The 17,874-nt window shown below is 50.7% G+C and overlaps 1 protein-coding gene across 10 annotated transcripts in view; it reads left to right on the forward strand.

Annotated features, from left to right (window-relative positions):
- Positions 1–17,773, forward strand: part of Prosap (SH3 and multiple ankyrin repeat domains prosap) — a 266,877-nt gene extending 249,104 nt beyond the window's left edge. For 6 of the 10 annotated variants that reach the window (XM_076368719.1, XM_076368724.1, XM_076368720.1 and 3 more), the window contains 11 exons: positions 3,526–4,297; positions 4,866–5,095; positions 5,695–5,871; positions 6,573–6,783; positions 7,612–7,813; positions 8,158–8,467; positions 8,979–9,172; positions 9,312–9,473; positions 11,542–11,580; positions 12,288–12,588; positions 12,861–17,773. In XM_076368719.1, the coding sequence (XP_076224834.1) occupies positions 3,526–4,297; positions 4,866–5,095; positions 5,695–5,871; positions 6,573–6,783; positions 7,612–7,813; positions 8,158–8,467; positions 8,979–9,172; positions 9,312–9,473; positions 11,542–11,580; positions 12,288–12,588; positions 12,861–14,083 (3,821 nt within the window). In that variant the 3' untranslated portion in view covers positions 14,084–17,773. The remainder of the gene's footprint in view (positions 1–3,525; positions 4,298–4,865; positions 5,096–5,694; positions 5,872–6,572; positions 6,784–7,611; positions 7,814–8,157; positions 8,468–8,978; positions 9,173–9,311; positions 9,474–11,541; positions 11,581–12,287; positions 12,589–12,860) is intronic. The other 4 variants (XR_012998868.1, XM_076368725.1, XM_076368726.1 and 1 more) reach the window with 4 other exon arrangements.
- Positions 17,774–17,874: the final 101 nt, after the last annotated feature.

The following is a 17,874-nucleotide window of genomic DNA, read 5'->3' on the forward strand; positions in this document are numbered from 1 at the left end:
GGGGTTGAGAGCTTGCTAGAGAGAGACTGAGAGAGAGAGAGAGTGAGAGAAAGAGAGGAAGGATACGGAGGAGCTAGTGATACAATAGGACCTCGATTGTCCGACGTCTCGCGTATTTGGGTCTCGGTTGTTCGACAGCGAAACTCGCTCGAAGCAATTGCCATCGGCTAACTTACACTCGCACGTCATCGCAGACTTCGTTTCCCTCATTTTCATGATCCGTGTGCTTCGACTTACCGCTGGAACTACCGGATGGATCGAATCAAGCCGTTTCGGAATTTCTATGTGGCAAATGTTTCAATTACGAAGGAATTCGCGCGGGAGATCGTGAAATGTGTACTCGCACGGATACGAGAGGAAAAGACACTTCCGATATCGATATTCTGATTTTTATAAGAAGTTTCAAGTGAGTCGGTCTAATTGCTCGGTAGTTGTAGCGTTAATAACCAAGCGAATTATCGAATGGATTAATCGAGACCTTGTTGTACCTTGACGCGACGTGCGATCGAGTTCCGTTTACGAGGCTGATTAGAAGAAAGTTTCTCGGTCGCGATGCGAGCCAGTCGGCTTACGGCCACAGCCGATTCCCAGTTTCCCCGGAATCACTTTGAAGGATAAATCAGATAACGCCGAGCCTCGCGAAATTAGGTCGCTGTTAATCCGGAGAATTAGCGGACGCCGTTTCACGCTCGAGATTAGGCGCGCGCGAGCCGAGCCGTTCGATCCCCCGGCCGAAAGTCGGTTTTATCCGATTAAACCGCGGACTTCGATCGATCGTTCGGTGATCATTCACAGCACGACTAGTCCCCAGCATGAAGCATGCACGTAGAGCTTGGTTTCGTACTCTTCCGACTCGAAACACGCTTGTTCTTTAACGTCAGGTTCACGGACATCCTAGAGAATTGGGTATTCGTTCGGATCGTGGGAATCAGACTTTGAAAATTGGGCAATTGGGATACACGGGTAATCGCGTCGATGAGAATCGACGTAACACTTTACGACGATGCTGTTGGTTAAATTAAATACGCGTGAAATTGCCATGTTCCGTAAGCCTAGCGTTAATTACGCTTTAACCGTAGTGTAGTTGTAATTTTGGACCCTGGTGTGCTGGTTTTGTGTACATATATACATACATGAATATATATCTATATATATATCTATACGTACGTTCGTAACCGTAATTTTGTGCGTGTGCGTAATCTCTGTGTCCGTTTGCTGTATGACATAAGTAAAGGAATTGTAAACAGTCCGGTCGGGTTCCTCTTTTGGTGGTGATGGTCTTGTAAAACGTCGAGCATCTGTTGTAACGATTCACGCGGAGCCCAACGACTCCGAGTCTGATCGACTGCTTCTCTTTTTCTCGCATTGAACTCTAACGATAACGTATCTATTTGGATTCGTCGTGGAAGCGACCTCGGCGCTGCCTGTTTTCGAACGCGTTTCGAAATCGTTCCAGCTCGGCTTCCTTTCCTCGATCGGTCGGAACGAGACGGCGCGACCGGGGCTACACTCTCGAGATCGAGCAGCGCCGATATCGCTGGAAAACAAGTTGATTAGTAATGTTTGGTAGTTTCGGTATCACTCGCTCGTCGCGCAAGCGATCGCGATCTCTTCGGGTTACGTTCGCTCGGTGGCGACGCAAGATTTCTCTCCGATTCCTCTGCCGGACACACCTGACGCTCGCTTCCCCGTTCAATCCTCGGACGACGCGGCGTCGCTTGCGCGACGAGCATTATAGTTTGTGAGTATATTAACGTGTGTCGTCGCCGGGCCGCTGGAAATCATCATTCCGAGCAAACGGAATAGCGATCACGTTCCAGCGACCCGTTGCACCGTGGAATTTCTTCCTGAAAACTTGGTCGAAACTCGGATCGCTCGTTTATTGGTATGCCGCGTATCGACGCGGTGACGCGCTGATAATATTAATATCGAAATGAGCGGCCACGAAACGCGACGTAACTTTAGAAACGCTAAAACAAAGGGAATGGAATCTCGGTGAATCGAAAGTATCGCGAAACCGTATCGAGCGTTACGGAGGATCGCATTCTGTTCGAGATGAATGTTAATTGAACATCCGTTAAGTAGTGAGCCCTGCAAGCTTCTTTTATCGGAGACAACGGCAGACGATACGAATGATACGGCTCGCCTCGTCGCAGAGTTTCGCGGAGTAAATGCACTCGATTGAATTGCAACCGCTGCACTAACGCTTACAGAACACCTACCTCGTTTCACGCGAGTTTCGCGGACTAAACGGATCTCCTCTCGATCGTCGGTGCCGGTTGAATTCGCTGCGCGAAGTTAGGAATTTCGACCAGGTGTCGGGAAGTCCGAGCCGCGGTGCGGACGGCAGGTTCGGCGGTATCGCCGGTGCACATGCTATGTCTGAAACGGGAGTACGGAGACCGGCGACAGTGAGGTCGGACACCACATTGTATCGTACAAAACGGATACAAGCAAACCGTCGTGAATGCGTGACACAAAACGCGCGTGCTTCTCACAGCTTGTTTGTACAGTGACTAACGAAACCGTTGTTTACCGATCCGATCGTCGTTGTTCCTCGATCCGCGAGCTGAACGATCACCGGCCGGCGTAACGTTCCGCGCGGGTGTGCGTGTGTGTGGTTTTGCGTGCGCGTGTACGAGCCTGCTTTTGACAATACGCGGCGATCTTCGGTCCGTGAAACGCCGCGCCAGGACATCGAACGTTGATCGGACTTCGAATCTCGCCGGAGAACAACTCGATCCGCCGTCGTTGTCGCGGATACAGTGATTTCCGATCTACCGAATACGGTTTTCTTGCGACGAACCAAAGTTCCACCGGATTTCAGAGTAGAAGAACGATCGTCGACGGAGCCTCTCGGCGAGGAAAGTCACTGTATTCGTCGCGTCGACGGCTCGTACGAAACTCTAATCTGAAAACCATGCGAAGATCTATCGCGATTGGGACCGGTCGTCGGACGGACCGACACGCACTGCTATATAGGGTAATTCCGTGTGAGATGGCCCGATGTATTCTCGGTTTCTAGTGGTGTACGGAATCTTTCACAGAAGCCTATTCGATTCTTTTGAAACGTATCATACAGTGGCGTTCGACAGTTCCCGGCCAGATCGTTTTTGGAATTCCGTGCTGAACTATTGAACTATTCATTCCTAGAGTATCTAAACAAAGAATAGATGGTGCTGAGTTGTTTACAGTATCCCCATATGACAAGAACTTCTTAAAGCCTCTGTTACTAAAACTTCTGAAAACGATCTAACCAGGAAGTTTCGAACGCCATTGTGCATCTCTATCGAGGTGATACGTACGACGGAAGAACTGTTCGGAGAAACCGGTCCATCTCTCCCCGACTGTCCCTACATAACACAGGCAACACGGTATGACACGCAAAGATTTCCGAGACGATCGAACGAGACCCGATCGCTCCGAGGAGGACGCGTCAAGCACAGAGAATGCCTTCGGAGCGCTGCTACTTGTAAGGCTAAGTAATCCTTTCTTTACTTAACCTTGCAACCCTCGATTTTCCAGTACCGTTTAAAGGGCCGCCACGCTACAACCCGAAACGGCGCTCGGTGGCGTTCGCCGGCACCTCGACGATGACCACGAGCTGCTCGGCCAGTAACTTGGGCACCCTGACCAGGATACCGTCCGCGGAGCAACAGCACGTGCCCAGCTTAGCCGGCGGGTCTGGCGGCGGCAGCCTGACCAGAACGATCTCGGTGGAGCAGTACACGAGCGGCGTCAACGCGGTCACGAGAGTGCCGTCCGCGGAGCAATACGCGGCCGGCACCCTGACCAGAGTACCGTCCACGGAACATCAGTATCCATCCACCGGCACCCTGAACAGAGTACCGTCCGGCGAGCAATACGCGAGCCCGATCGCGACCGCGACAGGAACGCTCGCCAGGGTCTCCTCGTCCTCGTCTTCGTCCTCGTCCGCATCCTCGACCTCGTCCTCCTCCTCGTCCGGGGAGCAATACTCCGCGGCGACCGGAACGCTCACCAGAGTACCGTCCACCGAGCAATACCCGACCGGTACGCTGACCAGAGTGCCGTCCACCGAGCAGTACCCGAGCAGGACACTGCCCGGCGAGCAGTACGCTGGGATCGCGAGCGGTATCGCGAGGACGGCTAAGGACTCGCATCACCACGGCAGCCTAGGCCGAGTACCGTCCATCGAAGCGACCCGAAACGAGCTACAGAGAATACCGTCCGAGCAGACCGCCAGACCCGAGCAGAACGGACACCGGATCCCGTCGGACTACCAGAGCCCGAATTCCATGAGGGATCCAAACGCGAGGTAAGCATAAACTGTCTTTGCTTTTCGGTCCCTATGATTGAATTCGGCTGCTCCCACCGGTCGGTCGGATAGTCGTCCCGCGTTTCGCCCGTTCGCGTTCAATCCTGCCGCGTCTTTGCTGGTTTTCCTTCGATCGACGCGCGTAGTTTGCCCGAGATTCGCGTCGCGTCGAGGTTCCCGCGCGACAGTCGGTCAGGCGTTCCGTGTCGCGGATGCTGTTGCTGGAGACTCGAAGACGCAAACGATAGTGGGCTTGATCTTCTTTGACTAGGTATGTTGTTCATAGGGTTTTTGAGAGAATTGAAACTGTGTTTAATGGCGGAACTATCGGTGCGTCCTCGAAATTTCAGCGCGATTCGAGCGAGACGCGAATGAAACTCGAGGGGACTCGCGCCCGGGAACCTCGTAAACGTGAGAAAGTCACTCGGGAATCCGTCTCGCGTGTCTCCGGGATTAACCGGCCGCGTTGAAGCAAAGACAATTTACGCTGATCTCGTGAGATTTGCCGAGCAACCAGGTCGAACAGAACCCGTTCGACGGACTATACGCGTTCCGCTCCCATTTCAAGATTACCAGCCGCCGCGGAGAACTATCAGAACATAAGAATGGAGGGACTGACGAGGCTGCAAGAGCACCGGCTTGAGCTGCAACAGCGTCTCGACATGCACAGAACGATGGAGATGCCGCCGTCGCCGTCGCCGAGCAGCAGAAGTCTAGCTCCTTTCAGCTCGGCTAGCTCGAGCCTGTCCGAAGGCAGCAATCAACCGTCCGGCGAAGATTCCGCCAGCATCGTCACAGGTATAGAAACAGGTTTATTTTCCACAAATTTTCCTCTCTTCCCGGGGGAGAGGGAGAACGTGAGAAGAGAAACGCCGACGAGAGCGAACCTCCTCTGCGGCAACGCTCCACTGAAGATCCTCGGGATCTACTCGCGCGTTTTCGGATTACGAATCGAAGGACTACTCGGATGTGTCGACAGGTAGAGCGAGAGTAGGAGTGAAAGAGAACGCGAGAGAGAGAGGGGGAGAGAACGAAGGAGAAAGTATTTGCGTATTTGGCGTGAACCGTGCGTCGAACCATCACCATCAGAAAAAAAAAGATAAATAAATAAATAAATGGTACCGCGAACCTGGACCAGCCGAACTTCCCGCGAACTATCGCCGGTAGCCTGTCTTTACCGGATGGCAACGTCAGCAAACCTACGGAGTATCGATAGGTCGAGGACGAGTCCCGTGTAGTCTTTCGTTGTTCCGTTTTGGTTGTCCAGCGTATTGAGATAGCTTCGTTTCCGTCGAGAATCTAGCGTTGCACGAGGTTCCATCGATCTAAGACACGACCGCGCGGCGCGGATCCGAGCGGCGAAATCAATCTCAGGCCTGCGTTCCGTGAATTTCTAGACAAGAGTCTCGGCGACACAGCCTCCGACGTGATCAGCGACAGTTCCGGCGTAGGAACCTCGCAGTCGGACACGACCAATTCCCTCTCGATCCCCGGGACCACCGTCGTTTGCGTCGAGAGCTACAACAGCGGGATCCTGGGACACCTGAGCATCAATCAAGGGGACATCCTCGAAGGTACTGGCTCCGGACGATCGATCGATCCTGCCGTTCGCTCGCGGTAGCACTGTCCCTGACTGAAAGTGTTTCGATCGGTATTGCTCGCGCGATCGCTGACAGAAATTGTACGCGTGCATTGCCAGGAAGGAGATAGTTTCCTTCCGTCTTCCGCGAGTCACCGCGACACGAAAGAATGATTGGCCACAGAAACCATGTGAAGTTAATTGCGATGTTCACTGGAATGTACAGATTATGGAAACTTTGTAAACCTCTGCTCGATCAGCCTGAATAAAGACATCTGGACTGCGGGTTAAACTGTACCGCAGGCAATCCAATGTGCTGTAAAGACGCGAAATTATGATGATAATCGTACAAATGATCGTCTCCCCCCGAAACAGTGTTTCACTTTCTTATCCTGTGTATTGTAAATAAAAGACAATCACTCGTTCTTCACGTTTTCGCCGCATACTTATGCAACTACACGAACCGTTTCATTCTGTTCTCTTCACTTTGCACAGAAACATTTGTCACGCTCATCGCACGATCTCGACGATGACGCTCGATTCGATCAGATACCTTTTAACCAGGGTCAGTGTTTCATGCTCGCAGTTCCCCGTGTCATTCCAGTGTTCGTTTCTCTTTTATAGGCAACGGAAAATGTTAAATTTTTCTCTGATGGCAACCGTGTGTGTTCGTTTTTGTTTCTTTATTTTAAACAGTCACGGGCGCCACCGATTGCGGCCTGCTCGAGGGTGTTCTTCGGGGACAGGGCACGGGCCTGTTTCCCGCGCACTGCGTGCAGGAAGTCAGGCTCCGGCACACGAACATCCCGTTGGGCCCGCAGCCGGCCAGGGACGGGCGGAACAGAGTGCTGGGACGCAGGGAATCGCAGCATAAGTATTTCGCGACCGCCCCTAGGTTGAAGAAACCGTGAGTAGCTCCTCTCTACTATCGCATTAACGTCCTATCCAGTTTCACCCTCCATTCCCCGAAACGTCCTTCTTATTCAATTTACCGGCTCTTTTATCGATTTTCGATATTAATTAATAGCATTAAGCCTTTCCGCTAAATTGCAGCTTCAGCTCCGACTATACACCGAAGCTAAATTATAGATCAAAGTTTTAATCGTTCGAGTGGCAAGCAGCGCGATCGCGTTTCTCTAGTAGTCTTCCAATTATTTATTTCGATTTTTTTTATTGCCTGCTTAGAAATGGAGAGATACTAATATTCAAAATAGAATCTTTAAGGGGAAACAGAAAAGCATTGGCATTTTTCGACCGGACTTTTGGAAAGACCCGTGGCACTCGAACCGTTTGTTAGATACTAGAGAAAGATCAATTCCGTACTCGCTTTCTATCGTCCTATCGTTCACCGCAATTTTCTACTGTAGATAGGAAATCTGGATATCATCGACACACCGACACCAGTCCCCGAGTAGTTAAATCTTTACTTTAAATGAAATGGAACTAGTCCCCTTATTTCTTCCGCTACCACTTTAATTATCGTGCACGCGGTAAAGGCGAATTATACTTATCGTTATTATCTCCGTGCCCCGGCGGGATATCGTGATCGCGAGCGAAACGCTCCGCGATTTCCCCGTGACAGTTGCGTCTGTAGAAATTTCAATGTAGACAGAGGGTGGTGGGATGGGGGCGACTATTAATTTCCTCGAGCACCGTAGCCTTAAGTGGTAACGGAAACGATCCACCATTCATACACGCCGGGATAACACCGTTATTCAATCCGACGATGTTACAGAGTGACTTCGGAGCCCCGCACCGTGGTATTGCACCGCTCAAGAAAAGGTTTCGGGTTCGTGTTGCGAGGCGCCAAAGCGACCTCGCCTTTGATGGAGCTGACGCCGTCGGCCAGGTACCCCGCCTTACAGTACCTGGACGACGTCGATCAAGGAGGAGTGGCCGATCTGGCTGGTCTTCGGAAAGGAGACTTCCTCATTCAAGTATGTTCATCCTGTCCCTGAACCCTCCGAGCAATCGAAACTTCGGACCAGGTTTTAACCCTTTGCACTCCAAAGTATTTCGTTAGCAATAACATTTTCTAACTAGACGAAGACGATGGTTCTTTTTAAATGAATTCAAAGAGAAACAGGTAAATTGAGAAACAAAGCTTTTTCATCCCAATATCAGATGGCGAAAGTCACCTCTCGAGTGCAAAGGGTTAATCCCTTTCGAGACACGATCAATGAAATTCCAGCATCTGCTGAAACTACAGTTTCTAATAAGCTCGTTACCATCTACGATGTTCGAGTGGAATTGTAACGACGGGGTTTCTCTTAATTCGCAGATCAACGGCGAGGACGTGACGACGGCCTCCCACGAGCACGTGGTCGATCTGATCAGAAAGTCCGGCGAGCTGGTCAGAATGACCGTGGTCTCGCCGGTGATCAGCCTACCGAATTCGCAATCGGCAGCCATTTTGCCAACTAGTCAACCCATTCAGAGACAGTACGCCACCCTGCCGCGTAAAGGTAACAACAACGTGGTGATCGGCGGCACGCTCGGCAGGTCGCCGGCGCCTATGCCACCCCGAAGAGATCCGAAGACGACGCTGAGCGTTGGTCGAGCGCGAGCCAGATCGATGGTCGCAGGATTAGGTACGATCCCCGTTCAATCCCTCTACAATTCAAACTGGACACGCGTTTCCGGCGAACAAGATTGAATGTTTACTCTAAACAAGACAGAGGGAAATCTGTATGATGTGGATCTAACCTGTCTCGTGTAAATCGAGGCTTCTGTAAATCGCGTCCGTTAGAGAAGTTTGCCCGACGCTTCGACATCATTGCAATTGGCTTTATCAGACGTCGAAGGCGCACTGATATAGATGTATTATCCGGCTGAGAAGATTCAGCGGCTCCTCTTGTAGACGAGAAGTTGGACGTGTCTATCTATTCTCGTTTCTATTCTTGCTATCTCTGCGCACCAATGATGACTATGCCTCGAAAACCGAAGCTGAAACATCGTGACCGGAAGATCCTTGCCTTCCTGACTTCTCGCCCACAAGAGGAATCAACACGCCGCCAACGCTTCTCAGCCAGAAGTTTTGTCGTACATTCAATGATCTGCTGCGTAGTTGGATTAATCGCGTTGTTATTATTCTGAGCGCAGAAGGAGGTGGCGAGAGGGACGATCGCGACGAGATAACGTCGACCGGGGCCAAATCGAGTAGCGCGGAGTCGATACACCTTCCCCAGCAGCCATCCACCGGGCCGAACACCGGGCAGAACACGCCTGTGCAGCCGAGAACGGCCAGTATCCGATCGAGACCGACCTCCAGCAGGATCACTGCCGCGGAACTGGAGGTACCGAGAGAGAGGCACGAAGCACGGATCGGTTGCTCGATCGCGAACCACGCGCTTCTTGTTCTCCTTTGAATGGCGACTGCACGAACACGAACACACACCACCGAGGCTTCAAGCTTTGTCCTTTACTTTCTTCCAGGAACTATTTCAGCGGCAGCAAGGTAGCACCAGTGGTCAGTACAGCTCGTCCATGATGAGCTCTCACTTTCAGACTGGTCAAGCTACCAAGTCGCATCCCTCCTCGCCCGCCAAGACCGGCAGGGTATACGCGAGCGTAGCGGAAATGAAACGCAAAGGCAAAGTAAGGACACACGAAACACAGACACGCATCCCGAGACCCGACAAACTCGATCTCTCCGTGTATAATACGGTCCTCCCGTTTATTTTCCATTCGATTCTCATTATCGTCGTTCCTTTTGGTCTGCCTGTACAAGTAGATCGTTCGGCTCTGTTCCGCCCACGGTATCCGCAGGACTGATGCGTAGATTGGTGTAATAGCTGTAGAGTTCCAGCGAGGATTATCGTAACCCTTCGAAGTCTTTGACCCCTTAACTGTCGAATTCAATTGAGGAAATCGCTTCTAAACCGGTTAATTGCTTCGCCGCGCAACGCGGACTAGAATAGAAAAGTAGTTCCCGTTCCCGAACGTTACCACCTGTGTTACCGATAAAGAGTTTCAGTTTATAGATCGTTTACATGTCCGCATATTTGACTGAACCGCGAGCGTCGCGGGCCCGACAGTTAAGAGGTTAATTCTTTTTACTAACAACCGATTTTCTTGGGTACACCGTATCTCGTTACATCGAGCTCCCTTGCTCTACGACGCTTGTCTCGATTATCCACTCTGGCAAACCTGTTTTAATTTACTCGACCACCCTCCCCGTTAATTCTCTTTAGCCGGTTGGTTCTCGATACACGGTGCAAGAGGGTTTCACAGGGTTTCTCAGTGGTAACTACGCTGCGGAAGTTTATGCGAATTTCTGTTTCCGTAGAGAGCCGTTTAAAGAGATCGATAGCAACCCTTCGTTACACGTGCCGCGGGACACGAGAGCGTAAACACGGAGACGAAAGGCGACCAGTGGCTGAGCAGTTTTAATTAGACAGAAAACAAGGAAAGAACCAAGACGCGAATAGCCGATGTCGCGCGTAGGTCCACGTGTAACAGGGGGTTAAACTTCATCGAGTTTTCAGTCAACTAACCGTACAAGCGTCAGATTCAACGGTAACTTCGCGACACGCGTCACTCTGACGCGTATTGGAGTTTATTAACGTTCGATTTCGATCGACGCAATTATGAAACCTAATTGTCCATTCCGAAACGGCTAATTCCAAAGATCCGGAGCAACATCGATTTCTCGGGGAACAATAAACAGTGCTATATGTACCACGGAGAGAGCCATAAATATTCGCAGTCTAGCGACGACTAATAAAGCTCCGCGACGATGCATGCTGCGGAGCGATGGTGGCTGTTTTCACGCATGTGTGTTGTAGTTTTCTCGCAAGCCGGCACGAGTGTACGCCAAGGGGCGTTCCTGGTACGAGAGAGACGACGAGGACGACTTATATTACTGATCGAAAATACTTTGTTTCTAGCGCGTCCGTGACTTGCATGATTCCAGGTGACTAAGTCATTTGCTAATGAAAATCCGATGCTCGAAAGGGCATCGGGTATCACCTTCGGCTTTATGAACACGCCTCGCAGAACCAGTGATGTGTTTATCCGTCTAACGAACATCTCGATCACTCCGCTTTCGCCTTGATTTTATCGTGCGCGATCGTGCGCCGCTGTTTGCACCGCCCGCGCACGAGAGAAGTGTCTCTGAACGCTTCAACGGTACCGAACGTTCTCGCGGTAATACGGGGATTTACGGCCACGCACGCGGCTCGCTGTTCACGGCTTTGAAAACACGGGAGCCCGACATGCTTGCCGGTTTTCGATTTTGGAACCATGCGACGTACGACTCGAGCCGCGTAGGTTCTTTTACCGCTGCGGTTTCAGGGGACGATGTACATCCGGACGATTAAAGGAATCAAAGACCTTTCGCATTTTTACGTTGCATCTTGGAACATCGACGCATCAAACGTATCTTTTCCCGGTAGTTTGCCAAGTTTCTGGGGATAATTTGCTGACTTTTAAACGCGCTTCGCGGCTGGGCGATTCAAGACTGTTTTACCGATTTATAGATTACCGATTGAGCTTCTTCGTTTGTAACGTAAACGTTCGATGGTCGACGTATCCGATAGAGATTGTATTCTTTTAAGAAGTTCACCGCATTTTTCGTTGCATCGTATACCGCACAATTGAACGTACTATAGATTTTGCACATCTATTTGTCAATTTACACGCTGTTCTCGATGTGGCAATTTAGGATCGTAAAGACACCAGACAAACAACGAGAACAATGCCTGTAAGTTTTTCTCGAAACAACTCTTTTAGTCCTCGGTGTGTATACTCCCTTAAAATCACAGGACACCTTTCTCTTTCCACGAATACCTGTCTGTTGTAATTATACGCTGTTTAGATGTATGTACTCGTAGATGTTAACGCGGGTTGTACTGGTGCGCGCGACGGTGAATCAGAATTTCCTAACACGTTCACCGGGCGCAGTTATTTTACACGACTACCTGAACCGTGTCGACACAGAAGTATTCGGTTGAGTCATAAATAACTTCCGTTTTCCTTTTTACCGTCTATATATCGGTCAAAGACACCGTGTTTACCGTTAATCTCCTGCACAATCCGCATTGTCATTAAACTCAACAATTGCTCGGGATCGAGCGTAATTCACTTATTGCACGGCGATATACTGTTTCGTAATTTGCCAGGATCGTTAGTACCATTGTTTACGACTTGATCGGGAATACCAGCCGCAGTTTCGTCGAATGTTAGAGCATCGAATCGTTCGCGTTTAACAATCGATACTTTTTCCGTTCTTAAAATACCTTACTTAACGAGTAAAAAGTCAAGTCTTGACCGTAGCCCGCTTCTTTCTAACGCTTTCCGTACCGATGGTCGTGTAGAATAGTAGTGCTATGCGTCCAGCTGTTGTCTTCGTGAACGCAGACGCGCAATCCCGGACCGTCCGCCCCTATTCAATGGCTTCTCTATTTACAGTCAAACTCGAGAGTGCGTTTCTTCGGAGGATTGGGCGGTGGCTCCGACCTGCACAGAGATTTCCATAGCACGCCGGATCTGAACGTGCAGGTGCAGTCGTCGATTTTAGCGCCGAAAGGGCATAGGAGCCAGGAGGACGTGAACGCGATGAACGGCAGAAACGGACTTCCACCACCGAACCATCCGCCGCCACCTCCGCCGGTCGGCCAAGTCGTCAAAGTGAACGTAGGCGCCAACGTGCCGGACGTGGTTACACCGGCTTCAGTGTACGATAACATGGCTCACATACAGCAAGTCAAAGGTACGGCGCTCTCGAAACGTCGCGGTAAACCGTGCGCGAGTCTATTAACCCTTTGCGCTCGGACAGCATTTGATATTCGACGTAGCGAAATTAGAAAGTCTTACATATATGTAACATTAAAATAGCGTATGTTTTCTCGTTAACTAGTTTCAAAGCACGTATATATTTCATCGGAAAATGTCGAACAGTTGTGAAAAGCTACTGAACTGTTAGACTAGATCAGACAGTACGGAAGCTCCTCATATCGCAATGAGTAACTCCTCGTCTTGCAGAACTGGCAGCCGCGTCAACGGACGGTGGTTACGGCGTGATGTCAAGTTTCCGGCCATCGAACAGCGCGAAGCTGTACGCTTCGCCGGAGGACATGAAGACGGTAGGGTACCGTTCCCGCAGCTTGCCGGCGCACACGACCCGCTGCCACGTTAGAAAGTCCCACAGCCTGCGCACCACGAACAACACGACGTTCAAACCCCTGAACAACCAGCAGAACGCGAACAACACGGTCGCCGCGAACAACCAGGTGAACAGCAGCCAGTCGGCGAACAACCAGTACGCGCAACCGTTAAAGACGAACAGAAGCCACAGCACCGCCGGGATCAGGGAGCGAAAGAAGAAGGGTATCGCGACCAGCGCGTCCATCACGAACCTCTCGTCGCTGTCGAACAACACCGGGACGAACGTGCCGGCCACGGCGCCGCCGATCCCGGAGCCGGACTACAGTCTGTCCGAGTCGGAGAACGACGAAGGCGAAGAGGAGACCGACGACGACGGCGAATCGGAGATCGCGAAGGAGCTAGAGAAAGCCGCGGCGCGGGAGAAGCTGGAGTCGACCAGAGAAACCTCGGGCAACTCGAACACTTCCGGCTCGAGCTCGTCCGGCAGCAGTTCGTTGCCGCACTCGTTCAGCGTCGACGAGATCCAGAAAGTCCGGACGCAGCTGAAGTCGTCGAAAAGCCATCCCAACGACTTCCTGCTGCAGCAGACCGGCTCGCTCGCCGAGGACGGCGACAACAGCTCGAGCGGAGTCAGCTCCGATCAGGATGTACCGGTCGGCCCGCCGACCGGTTTCGACGACACGGCCGCGAGGAATTTAGCGAACGAAGCTGCCCAGCACCCGGCGACGGTTCTGACGGTCACCGAGAAGGAGCCGAACACGAAGAGGACCAGCTACGGCGGCAGCGGATTACTGACCAGACACGCGGTGAGCCTTGCTCAGCTGCCGCCTCCGATCGAGGCGGACGCCGAGGAGCAGAGCAACGATCTGTTCGTGCCACCGCCGCCGGAGTTCAACGCCGGCACCTCAGCCGGCAACCCGGACGAGATGGTGTTCGCGCCCCCGCCCCAGTTCTGCGACAACAAGCAACAATCGCCGCAGCCGCCGCAGCAGCAGCAGCAGCAGCAGCAGCAACAGAACCGCGTGAAGATCATCGGCGCGATACCGAAAGTTACCAACAACCAAGTGAAAGCTTCCGGCGGACGGTTGCACAACCAGTGAACGATCTCGGGGTGAACTGCGTCACCGGGACACGATATTTCGAAATCCGCGCGATCGTCGATCGCCCAGAGTCAATTTAATCTCTCTTCGTATTTAACCGACCCCTCCAGCCGAGATCGTCGCGCGATCCGGACACGACGGGTTCCCGTCTCGTCGCGTTTGGGATTCGATCGGAAGACTCGGTCGCCACGGTGACGGGAACCTGGCCGCCCACACGGAACACGCGCGCGTGAACAGCGTGCTCGCGTCTTTGAATTCTTGTCTTTCGAAGCGTTCAAGGTGGCAGCGAGAAATTCGCTTAGAAGTCAGGGTATCCGCGAACATCCGACAGAGGTTCGTTTTTGTGTTGTTAATTGATCGGCTTGCAATTTATTTCAACTCTGAGCTCGCGAGGAGAAGCTATGCGTTCGTTGTAGACACGATTCAGGGCGTAGATGATGAAATCAATGATACGAGAGGAATTCCTCCGTAAACCGTTAGCCACTCGTAGAACGTAACTTCCGCGCAAACATTTTTTCGCACCTTCAACAGTCCGAGAGACAATGGTTCACGGTCGAACGCGGACGCGCTGCGCACACGCGTGCACGGACACACGCAGACACACAGATACACGTGCACACACGCATAAGCGCGAACACGATTTTTGCAATAAATTTTTCACCGATGAAACAATAAAAAAAAAAAAGAAAATGCGTTCTCGCTGCCGAGGGTGTTTTGTAAGGTGCGAACGAGGCGCGTCGCCTCGGCCCGGAACCGAGCGGCCGGATATTCGCTCGCACCGCTTGGCCGCGTGTCCGCGTCAGCGAACCGAGGGATATTCAGCGAGTTTTTACCGTAAAACATAGTAGAAAATACGAATCGTACAAGGCCGCAGCAATTAGTCGAAGTCCCGTAGCCGTCTCGCAGAATGGCCTATGAGGGGTGATCGAGATGAAGATCCACGAAGCGGCACCGTAACTCGTAAATTTTAGGGGAGAACCGGAGTGAAAGCGATTGTCCTTTATGCGTGTACGGGGTGCGAAAGCTAGCGAGCGAGTGTGTAGCGCGTGTCGGGGTTTGTTTTTTCATGTTTCTATCGAGATACGACGCGTGTTTAATACTTTTACATGTAAACGATCTTTCCAACCATCCCCAAGAAGCCATCGAGTTCTCTCGTCCACCCTTGTCTACCCTTTCCAAGCGGAACAGTAGTAACTAATTTCTCTCGGCATTTTCGACGAGTTTCGGGATCGAGACAACCGAATCCGAAATTCGAAAATTTCGCCGACACCGCCGGTTTGGTATTTTCCATGTGAACGAAAATGCCGAGTCCCGATCGGTTGTTGGTTAGCCAGCGAAGCGCGCGTGGTTTCAGTTCGATTCCGTTTCTAGATTTCTCTCTCCCTTTCTTTCTCTGTCCCCCTGTCTCTGTCTCTCGTGTCTAGACACTGCTCAAGAGCCTAATTACAAAGTTCTACTCGCAAAGTCATTAGAGATTGTTTCTAGTTTGTAATAACGAGTAAATAGCGCAACGACGAGTATGAATTTATCACTAAGCTCGTAATCGCGTTAATAGCGACGCACTGTACTACTACGTTAACGCACCAACATTATTCAGCTTGTAAGATAGAAATCGTATTCCTTCCATTCGAGAATCGGGCTCACGGGAGCCGCGAGATGCCGTCGATGTTTCGCGAACGGGCGATTGCCGCGTTGATCACGTGCGTGTCGGTGTTCTGTCACGGCGAGTGAAGTGAAAGGTAAATGCTAAAGTCAAAATCGAGATAGAACGTTCGTTTTGCAAAACGGCAAACCAGTTCGTAAATCAGAATTCGTGTTTTAGGGAAAATTACGAGTCGGAGTTTGTTCACCCGCAATCGTCAGGTATCGGTCGTGTTGATTTAATCCTTTTTGTATATAGCGTGCGTCGTGTCGCGGCGGCTTTTATACAGAAACTCGTCGACGAACGAACGAACGAACGAACGAACGAACGAATGAACGAACGACGAAAGATCTCGCGGCTCTTGGTGACAGTGCTACATACTGTATATACCGGACACAACATTGCTATGTATTTGAATTAATCTATAACGATGGAATGATTGCTATCATCACATTTACGATCACCGCGATAGATCTATAAGCGACTCATCCATGCAAAAAAGAAAACGCGACGTCCTTCCTAATTATTGTTTCTATGCCTTTTCAAGTTTAAACAAACAAACAAAACAAAAAAAATGCATATTCATATACAGACACAGCGAAGTAATGATAATTAAAAGTCACCGGCACGCTTGCTCCGCGGCGCAGCGTGGCGGGGCGAACAGTTTCCGAGTCGAAGGGAATCATATAAAGATAAGTATTGAATGTTCCTTAGATATTTTATTGTTTGTTTTACGATCGGTAGAACGCGGAGGATCGCCGCCGACGCGTGTGTATATCGGTTTCAAGTAAGAACGAAGAGGAAGAAGAAGATGAAGAAGAAGACCGAGAAGAAGAAGAAGAAGAGGATGAAGTAGAGGAACGAGAAGAAGAAACAACAAGGAAGAAAGAAGGGGTGATGAAGAAACGAGAAGATGACGAGGAAGGAAAAGAAAGTGAACTTTGACGATCGACTGGTTGATTCGGGTCAGTAAAGCAATATTGTACGCATTACAACGGCTCGTGTAATAATAAAACCGTTTCAGAATAGAATTCTATGTTTGTTTGCGATCTCGACGAACGGTCTTGTATTATCGCCGATTTATGCTGATTTACGCGTGCACGTTATTCCGCAACGTTCGCATCGATCGCGGCGCACGGCTCGGCCGTGTTTCCCCGGGAGATGTTGTTGTTGTTGTTCACGTTTAGTTCACTGTGTCGCGCACAGTACGTAGGCGAACGAGGAAAGGAAGCGATACCTATAGTTAACTACATTCCTGCCAAAACTAATTATAGTAGCGTGTCAATGTATCAAAATTTATGGAACAGCCGGCGCTGCACGCGTTTCAGAAGAAAAACCGTTCCGTGTACGCTCCGTGACATCCGATCAGAATTTTCGTCTGTTTCTTCTCCGCCGCTTTACTGATACACTCGAAAATCTAACCGATCCGCGGGACGGCCCAAAGCGCGCGACAATGCGACCCACGCCGCGCGATCGTCTGTGAAAGAACGGGGAAATGTGGAATAACGTTAATCCATTCGGATCTCGAGTTTCGAAATATTCCAATCTTGGACGTTCGCGCGCTCTTTATTCTTCCAAAGACTGAGAACCGAACGCGTCGTCTTCGTAACGGGTTCATTTGCTTCTTCAAATCTCCGGCGACGCGTCTGAAAAATTCGCGAACGAAGACTCGCGGCCGGGGGAACCTTATTCCACGTTCCGCGTCTCTTCCTTTCCGCCGCTGCGTGTACTTTGAGGTGTCCCGTGCACAGAAATTTTCGACACTTCGAGAACGTTATTCGAAAAACACAGTCCGATTCACGGCTGAGGAACGTTTATATCTCGGGAAACGAGATAGTAGAATATTTTATACCATATAGCTGGCTCCAAAAGAAAAGTTTCGCGTAGCTGCACTTGCATTAATTATTTCTTCCGGAACGAGAGCGCTATGCGTGACGTTCCCGACGGCAGAATGTAGAAGATTTAAAGTACCGGACGGAACCGAGTGAATTTATAAAGTTACATGATGGATAGCTTTGAATAAACATTCGTTATCCAGACACAACGAATACGTTGCAGCATTTTGAATTCCGGCTTTCGGTGTAGCTGACACTTTGATTCTACGGTGTCGTAGAAAATGAATTCTTTTTCATTTTGTTCTTTATTTTCT

Source organism: Nomia melanderi, chromosome 6 (genome assembly GCF_051020985.1).
Source record: "Nomia melanderi isolate GNS246 chromosome 6, iyNomMela1, whole genome shotgun sequence".
Classification (NCBI taxonomy): Eukaryota; Metazoa; Arthropoda; class Insecta; order Hymenoptera; family Halictidae; genus Nomia; species Nomia melanderi.